Genomic DNA, 9328 nt, shown 5'->3' with positions numbered 1-9328 from the left:
GCTGGCCTCGAACTCAGAAATCCGCCTGCCTCTGCCTCCCGAGTGCTGGGATTAAAGGTGTGCGCCACCACGCCCGGCTGCTAGGCCCTGTCTTAAGCAACAACAACAACAACAACAACAACAACAAAAACCAAAGAGCAACCCAAAGGTGCCCCCCTGAGCCAGGTCCTGTCAGGGAGTTCCCTGTGGTTCCCTGTCCTGTGAAGGGTACAGCTGGGCCGCCCAGCACTCTGTGCTTTGCGGTTGGTGGATTGAAATTTGCTTTGACATTCTGAAGAGTTCTGGACCCGGGCACAAGTTCTGCCTCCCGCTCAGGTGGTTCGTGGACCTGGCAGAGAAGGATAAGAACAGGTGCCCCTCCCTGGGGAGGCCAGGACCCCGCTTTAGAACTTGCAATTTGCCAATAGCCAAGTGTGTTTGCCCATTGCCATGTAGAGGTTTTAAAACGGTATATATTCTTTATTTTTTACCTGTCAGTTAGTTTCTAAACCTCTGTGTACTGGAGGGCAGCATGGTGTGCACACCGCAGTGCTCGTGTGGAGGTCGGAGGGCAGCTTGTGAGAGTGCTCGCTTCACCTACATGAAGTCCTGGGCTCTCTTCCTTCCACCGTGTGGATTGCAGGAACTAGATCAGGCCTCCAGGATTGGTGGCAAGCACCTTTACCTCTGAACTATCTTGCTGCCCCGACTCCCACTTCCTTCTGTGAGATCCAATTCATAGCAATCCTCCTGCTTCAGATTCTCAAGTGCTGGGAATCACAGACTTGAGTCACCAACCAGCTGTGCTTTTATTGTTCATTCTTTGGCATTAGACATGGAACCCAGACACTCAGGCTAAACTGTACCACTGAGCTGTGTGCCCAGCCTCCACCTATGTCTGTGTACATACTGTGTGTGCCTCCGGTGCCCACTGAGACCAGAAGAGGGGGCCTGATGCCCTCAAACTGGAGTTGAGCACTGAGCTATTCCTGTAGTCTGTGGTTTGTCCTCTTTCTGTTGTCAGTCTGTTGATGACGGGCCTCTGAGTTATGTGTGTATCACGGTTAGAAAAGCCTGCCCCATCAAAAGTAGAGCTGATTTCTCACATATTCTAGTTTATTTTCGTTCCTACACTGTCGATGGGGTAAACTCATCTCCCTACTGGCCCAGCTACTGTTGTGGGCGTCTGGGTCTGTCTCCTTTCTCCCATTGGACTGTCCGGCCATGTGTCAGTGTCACACTGAATTACCGAGGTGCATCGGATTCTAATATGGAGTAGGGCTGAAGCCCTTGTCCCAGTCTTTCCAATTTCCTCGGCCATCTTGTTTGTTTTATTGGCCCACGACTTTAGACTTATCTGTCAGGCTCTGGGTAGGGCAGTGTTTGGGAGGACTCTTGGTGCCTGGGGGTATCGTGATGAGCATCGGATTGATTCAGAAGGGACTGTCATGTTTGTGGTGTCTTCCTTCCAAGAATGTCATATCCCTGTCCAGGTGTCTTTTTGTGCTATCCTTGAATGACTTCAGATTTTCTTTGTTTTTTTTTTTTTACATTTATTTATCCTATGTATGTATATGTATGTACAGCAAGTGTGTGAAGGTCAGAGGACAACTTGCAGTAGTCAGTTCTCTCTTTCTACCATGTGGGCTTTAGGATGGGACTCCGAGCATTAGGCTTGGCTGCAAATAAATGTGCTTACGGGCCATCTTAACAACTGACTTCAAGTCTCCTTAATTTTTTTTTTCCTTTGAGGCGGAATCTCTGTACCCGAAGCTGTGTGTGTGTATGTATACATTTTCCTTTTCTTTATTTTTCTTCCTTCTTTCTTCCCTTCCTTCTCTCCTTCCTTCCCTTTCTTCTCCTAAGCCTGGCTGGCTTCAGCCTCACTGTGTGGCCCATGTTGGTCTCGAACTCCGATTCCTCGTGCCTCCATCTCCTAAGTGCTGGGATTACAGATGTGGACCACCATGCATTGCTTCCTTGTTTCTGGAATTCAAGATGTGTATCCCTCACCTTTTCCAAGATGCAAAATGCCCCAAATCTGCCTTTTTAGATGAGCCATTTTGATGATGGGATTCTTGACCCATAAACTCTAATGCAAATACGCCAAACCCAGGAAGGACCTGAAACCTTTAACAGGCCTGGTCCCAAGAGTTTTGGGGAAAGGATGCTTGATTTCCCTCTCACTCTGCACCCCTGGCTGCCCCGGAACTTGCTATGCAGATCATGCTGGCCTTGAACTCACAGAGATCCTCCTGCCTCCTGTGTGTCCTGAGTGCTGGGACTTATTTATTTACTTTTATTTTTTAGACAGGGTCTTGCTATGTAGGTCAGGCTGGCCTGAGACTGGCAGTGATCCCCCGGCCTCAGCCCCTGGAGCATCGGGGGTACAGGCACGAGCTACCTCACTTGGTTTGCGTCAAGGTTTTTCTAGGGATGTATTATAAAAACTCTTGTGCCGCCGGGCGTGGTGGCACTCGCCTTTAATCCCAGCACTGGGGAGGCAGAGGCAGGCGGATTTCTGAGTTCAAGGCCAGCCTGGTCTACAGAGTGAGTTCCAGGACAGCCAGGGCTATACAGAGAAACCCTGTCTCAAAAAAAAAACAAAAAAACAAAAAAAAAACTCTTGTGCCAACACCTAGTCTGAGCCACACTACCTTCTCTGCCTCGGCTTCCTGCTTAGCTCCGTTTTCCTGCATTGTCTGTGTCCCATCTAATAGTAGTGGTCTTACAGGGAGAAATGGATCCTTTCCAGGCTGGCTCCAATGCCCTTCCACATATTCAGTGCCCTTGGTGAGGTTTCAAGGTTCTTGGTCACGTGGCTTTCCTATCTTGACAGTTGAGCTGTGCGGTCTTGTGTTGGTTTCTGGCAATCCCCAGATGCACTAAGCCGTATCTTGTCACAGGTTCATTGCTCCAGCTCTTTGCTTTAGCGTCCCAGTTGCCCAGAGGGTTTCCATAGTGATACTCTCCGAAGGAGCACCCTCCATCTTTTTTTTTTTTTTTTTTTTCTGAGACAGGGTTTCTCTGTGTAACTCTCTATCTTGATATTCATTCCATTGTAGTTTTGAGAGCAAGAATTGTTTGTGTGTATTTATATTTTCTTAGAGAATTATTTTAAATTATTTATAAGTGTGTGTGTGTGTGTATGTGTGAGCACTCTCGAGTGCACGTAGTGCAGGTGTCTGCAGAGGCCACAGGCATTCTGGAGCTGGAGTTACAGGTGGCGGTGAGAGTCATCCAACATGGGTGCTCAGAACTGAACTCTGGTCTTCTGCAAGGGGAGTCCAGGATCCGAGCCAGTGAGCCATCTCTCCAGCCTGCGGGTTTATGTCTTCTTCTTTGCTGTCTGTCTCTTGTTACGACAGTGAATATTCTCTCCTGTTTTCGTGGCTCAGAGTAACAAGTTCATTGGAGGTGGTCATTGTGAAGCTGTGCTTGGTGGCATACACCTCTAATAAGCACCTGGGAGACTGAGGCAGGATGTTTGTAAGCTTAAGGCTCGCCTGAGCCTCGTAGAGCTTATTCTAAGTGAGACACCCTCCCCCCCAAGAACTAAAAAAAGGTGAAACTATTCAATAAGTCATTCCCTGGTCAGTTAAATATATGCTGGTTCTTTAGAAAAAGTGTTATTTCCTAGTCCCCAGTGTGTCATCCTCCAGTTCTCCACGGAGATGACATATTGGCCAGACCTCTCTAGCCTGGATTAGACTCAAGCCTGGGTATTTATTCCTGTGGCCACCAGGGACACCTATCCTTTTCCCCAAAGATGAGATCGCATAGTGCATAGGTCTCTTCTGTCTTCCAGCTCTCTGGCAAAGGGCTCTCCTAACTGTTTGATTTCGAGAGCAGAGCAGAAGTAGAGTCCAAAATATATACTACAATTGAGTAAGAGGCACTACCTTTAGGAAGAGGGGTTCACTAGATGGGGAGGAGGCCACCCGAGTGTCATCTGCTTTCTCAGCTGGGTGCCTTCCTGTCCCTCAGAGAACCAGGCACTGCCTTCTGTTTGCTGAGGTGACACGTGGTACGTGCCACCGTCACAACACACACTCTCCTTTCATGTTCTGTGTGTTTGCAAGGTCCTTAGAGAGCTCAGTCATCTATAGTTGATGGAACTCGCTTGGGGCTTAAGGGCCAAGTGCACTGGGGCCCAGCTCCTGTCAGTCTCTCTGGAGTTTATCTTCTGTAAGGCTGCCCTCATCCTGGCTGGTTCCTGGATGGTTCCGGCTGTGGCTTTGGGTCCTTCCTGAGGCCTGCCCACTGTCAAGTCTTGGTTTCATTCTTCACCCCGTCTGTTAACTGTGGCTTCAGATTATATTTGTGTGAGTTTGGAGGTAGCCTGGTTTGATTCAGATGGCTCTTTATAAATTGGGATATAAGGAAACTGGTTCTGTATGTTTGGCTTGTTTGTTTGTTCAAGCTTTTTGAGATGGTCCTCAGGAAGCCCAGCCAGCCTCTAACTCAGTGGGGAGTTGAGGGTGACCTTGACCTCCTGATCCCCCTGCCTCTGCTTCCCAAGTGCTGGGATTCTGGATGTGCACCAACGCACCCAGCTTTAGTTCTATATGTTTATTATTTATATTTAGAGATGTTATATTTTATCACTGAGGAAAACTTGGAGATTAAAGCAGTTCAGAATAGAACTGTCTAAATTTTGCTTCTTCCCACCCCTCCCCATCCTTCTCTCTCTTACCCCTTCCACCCTCCTCCTTTTCCCTCCTTCTCTCTTGCAGAAATCCTTGACTTTGCCAGAGTGATTGGTATTGACCCTATCAAGGAACCAGAACTGATGTGGCTGGCGAGAGAGGGTATTGAGGCTCCATTGCCCAAGGGCTGGAAACCATGGTAAGTCATTGCAGTGGCTCAGTAACCTGGCCTGTCAGAAGGACCTGACTCTGGAATGTAGGTGTGTGTGTGTGTGTGTGTGTGTGTGTGTGTATACATGTGTGTATAGATCAGATATGCACGTCTTATTTTGTTTTTAAGTGTATGAATGTTTCTCTACATATATGTGTGTGCACCATGTATGTGCTTGGTGCCCACAGAAGCCAGAAGAAGTCATTAGATTCCTTGGGATTGTGGTTAGAGACTGTTGTGAGCTACCATGTAGATGTTGGGAAATAAACCCCAGTCTTCTGCAAGAACAGCAAGTGCTTTTAACTGCTGAGCCATCTCTCCAGCATCCCCTTTGTTTTTGTTTCTGTTTTTAGATTTGTTTTTAATCGTGCTGGCTAGTTTTATGTTAACCTGACATAGCTAGAGTTATCCAAGACGGAGGAAGCTCAGTGGAGATGATGCCTCCATCAGATAGGGCTGTAGGTAAACCTGTGGGGGCACTTTCTTAATTAGTGATGGATGGAGGAGGGCCCAGCCCATTGAGGGGGATACCACCCCACAATGGCGGTCCAGGGCTTTATTTTCTTATAGCAGGCTGAGCAAGCTAGTAAACCGTACTTCTCCACGGCCTCTGAATCAGCTCCTGCCTCCAGGTTCCTGTCGTGCTCGAGTTCCTGCCTTAGCTTTCTTCAGTGGACTGTGACTTGGGATCTGTAAGCCAAGTAAATAAACCCTTTCCTTCCCATGTTGCATTTGGTCTTGGTGTTTCATCCTAGCAATAGGAACCGTAAACTAAGACATTAAGTGTGTGTGTGTGTGTGTGTGTGTGTGTGTGTGTATGTTGGGGGGTATGTGCATGTGAGTGTAGTTGCCCATAGAGGCCAGAAGAGAGCACTGGATCCTCCGGAGCTGGGGTTACAGTAGGTTGTGAGCTGCCTGATATGGATGCTGGGAACTGAAATCAGGTCCTCTGCCAAAGCAGGTACACAATTTTAACCACTGGGCCATCTCTCCAGTCCTCTGCCTCTTTTCTTTCTTTCTTTCTTTCTTTTTTTAATGTTTGCATGACAGGCACTTTATTTGAGCCATTTCCCCATGCCCTGGAGATAAATTTCAATGCTCAGGGGCAAAACTGCTGTTTCTCTGCAGGTTACCTCTTGCTTCAGGACTGAGCAGGCTGGCTTGAAGGGCTCTGGGTTAGGATCCGAATGTACCCCAGAGCTGCTTCCCAGACTCAGTCCTCTCACACCAAGAAGGAATCTTTGTTGGTCCTTGCACACTGGTAGAAGGTTAAAAGCGACCATTGCCTGGGTGTGAGGAGATGACTCAGTCCGTAAAGTGCTTGCTTTGCACACATGAGGTCCTGAGCTTGGTCCCTAGATCTCATGCACTTTTAAAAAGCCAGGCTTGGTGGCCCTCGCTTGTCATTTCAGCATAGGGAAGCGGACAGGCACATCCATGCGGCTTGCGAACCAGCTAGTCTAGCCTACGTGGTGAGCTCTGGGCCAGCGAGAGACTCTGTCTCCAAAACAATATAGATGGCTCTGCATTTGCAACAAAACCTGCATTTGTCCTCTGGCTACCATATGCGTGTGCACACATGCCTATCAGTACACATGTGAGAATGTGCACTCAGACACAAGTGTGTGCACACATGTGTAACAGAAAAAGGGACGGCTGTATCTCCTCAATACATCTAAAAGATGCTGAGGCCAAAGGAGTTTGTAGTGAGGCCACACAGGTTTGGGAAAAGATTTCTTCCTTGGCAGTCATCTTTGGTTCTGCCGTCCTCAAGTTTGTGTAGTGTAGTGTATTGTTGTATAGTGTGGTGTAGTGATTCTTTAAATCATTTGTGTAGTGATTTGGTGTAGTCATTCTTTAAATCATTATTGTGTGTATGTGTCTGCACGGGTACCTGTGCCATAGTGAGGACATTAGAGGACAGCTTTGTAGAGTTAGTCCATTCTTTCTACCTTTCCCTGGGTTCCAGGCCCTGATCTCAGGCTGCCAGGCTTATGCATTTTACCCACTGAGCCCCTCCGCTTGTATAACCTGTTCTTGCCTGACTTCCTGTTCATGTGCTTGTTAGTATTTTAAAAATTCCCTTAAAGCTATCTGGATTGTGAGAGAGCTCATTCAGGTTATCTCCTGGAAGCAGAGGTTTACAGTGGGAAAACAGTGCCCGGGGGCAAGGGGTAGAGTAGGGGGGGCTGAAATAAGTCATAGTCACCGCAGTCACCTCCCTGCTCATGAGGACAGTGTCATTCCACTCAGGGACATTGTTCAGTGTCTGCTCTGTCCTCTCCTCACCTCCTCCCTCATCAAAGGTGTGAAGCCTTCTCCAGGTTGTCCTCCCCAAGCTGAGACCTTTGGGTGTCCTAGGGGTCCTGTCTCAGCTGGGAAGGTGCATTTGGTGGCCTAGGTAATTGCCCCTTTCTTACTCACGCCATTTACCGGGTTGACTGAACTTCAAAATGGCTGCGCCTACCCTCCTTACTCTCCTCAACTGAAGGCACAGACTCTTTTCAGCTTCCCGCACTCGACAGGCTCCTTGTTCTGTTGGTCTTTTGGCTGCCTCTCCTTGGACCAGCTCCAGTTTCACATCTTTTTCTAGGAAATCTGTTAGCACTTCCGACAGTATTCCTGGTGCTGAGACTCAAGCTTGTGTTTGGAAGATAGTGCTTTCTGTTTTGTGCCAGTGCCCTTTATGATGTGGGGGTGGCAGAGAGGGCGGACTGGCTGGTCTAGGGCCAGCTGTGTGCCAGGCCTTGTGCCAGCTGCCTTTTTGTACCTGCGAGTGTAGCTGACACTCTCCTGTCCTATAGGGAGGACATGAACTATTTTTCATTTTCTGAAATAAAGTAAGTCATTAAAAGTTATTTGTAGGGCTGCAGAGATGGCTCAGAGGTTAAGAGCACTGACTGCTCTTCCAGAGGTCCCGAGTTCAATTCCCAGCAACCACATGGTGGCTCACAACCATCTGTAGTGGGATCTGATGCCCTCTTCTGGTGTGTCTGAAGACAGTGACAGTGTACTTACATACATAAGATAAATAATCTTTAAAAACAGTTATTTGTAAATATCATCTTTTACCCTATTTTCTTTCCCAAGTATAATTATTGTCACTTGGTAAATTCCATCTAGAACTTTTAACACACACACACACACACACACACCCTATTTGTGGGCTTATTTTAATCATAACTGTTACATTATATCATTATGTGCACTGTTCTATGTCAGTATAATGTGTATGTCTCTCTTTTTTCTTTTGAGATAGAGTCTTGTTATATAACCCAGGGTGGCCTTAAACTTGTGATCCTTCTGCCTCAGACTTCTGAGTTCTTGGATTACAGGTATAATCTATCTCTCTCTCTTTCTTTCTTTCTTTCTTTCTTTCTTTCTTTCTTTCTTTCTTTCTTTCTTTCTTTCTTCTGAGATGAGGTCTCACAGGTCTCTGATTGGCCTTCACCTCATATTGTAGCCAGGCTGACCCAGAACTCCTGATCCTATTACACGTGCTGGGATTATAGATGTGAACCACCACGCACGGCTTGTTTATTGGTTTTAAGACAGGGTTGTAAGATGTAGCCTGGGCTGGCTGTGAACTTGTGATCCTCCTTCCTCCTCCTGAATGTGGGGGTTATGGGCGTTTGCCATTACTCGTGATTTATCTGCCTATAACCATTTCAGTTGCTGTGATAAAATACCTTAAGCAAAAGCAACTTAGGGGAGGAGGGAGTTATTTTAGCTTACAATTCTAGGTTACAATTTGTCTCCACTGTGTTGTCTAGGGGCAAGAACTTGAGACTGCTGGTCACATCATATCCATAGTCAAGCACAGAGAAATGGATGTATCTGCGTGGTTTGCTACCCAGCCATCCTCTCGCTTTGTTTTTTTTTTGTTTTTTTTTTGAGACAGGGTTTCAATTTGTAACTGTGGCTAGTTTAGAACTCCCTGTGCGCACCAGACTGTCCTTGAATTTATGGCCTCTGTCTCCAGGGTGCTGGGATTAAAGGCATGCTTTACTGTGATCTGCTTTTACTCTTATACAGCCTCAGGCCCCAAATCAGCAAGTAATGCTACCCACAATGGATGGAGTCAGTTAACAATGCAATCTCCTCCAAACATGCCCATCACCCAACCAGATCTAGAAAAATCTCTCAGTCAAGACAGTATCCCTGGGAGACTCTAGGTTGTAGCAAGTTGATGTTAAAAACTAACTGCTAGTCACACTACCTTACCTTTTATTTTATCAGTTGTGTACTTCTCTATGCTAGACATACCACATTTTGTGTGTGTGTGTGTGTGTGTGTGTGTGTGTGTGTGAATGAGGCTGGAACACAGAGCCTTGTGCATGCTACTCAAGCACTCTATAACTGAACTGTGTCCCCCAACTTCAAGTGTACCACTGTCTTAGTCAGGGTTTCTATTCCTGCACAAACATCATGACCAAGAAGCAAGTTGGGGAGGAAAGGGTTTATTCGGCTTACACTTCCATGCTGCTGT

General features: G+C 47.0%; 1 protein-coding gene across 1 annotated transcript in view; it reads left to right on the top strand.

Annotated features, from left to right (window-relative positions):
* Window positions 1-9328, top strand: part of Cep164 (centrosomal protein 164) — a 64346-nt gene that overhangs the window by 7748 nt on the left and 47270 nt on the right. Inside the window, exon 3 of the mRNA XM_029481580.1 lies at window positions 4716-4827. Coding sequence (XP_029337440.1) covers window positions 4716-4827 — 112 coding nt within the window. The remainder of the gene's footprint in view (window positions 1-4715; window positions 4828-9328) is intronic.

This window comes from Mus caroli, chromosome 9 (genome assembly GCF_900094665.2).
Source record: "Mus caroli chromosome 9, CAROLI_EIJ_v1.1, whole genome shotgun sequence".
Classification (NCBI taxonomy): domain Eukaryota; kingdom Metazoa; phylum Chordata; class Mammalia; order Rodentia; family Muridae; genus Mus; species Mus caroli.
The sequence above is the reverse complement of the archived record's forward strand: the minus strand, read 5'-3'. Positions and strand labels throughout refer to the sequence as shown.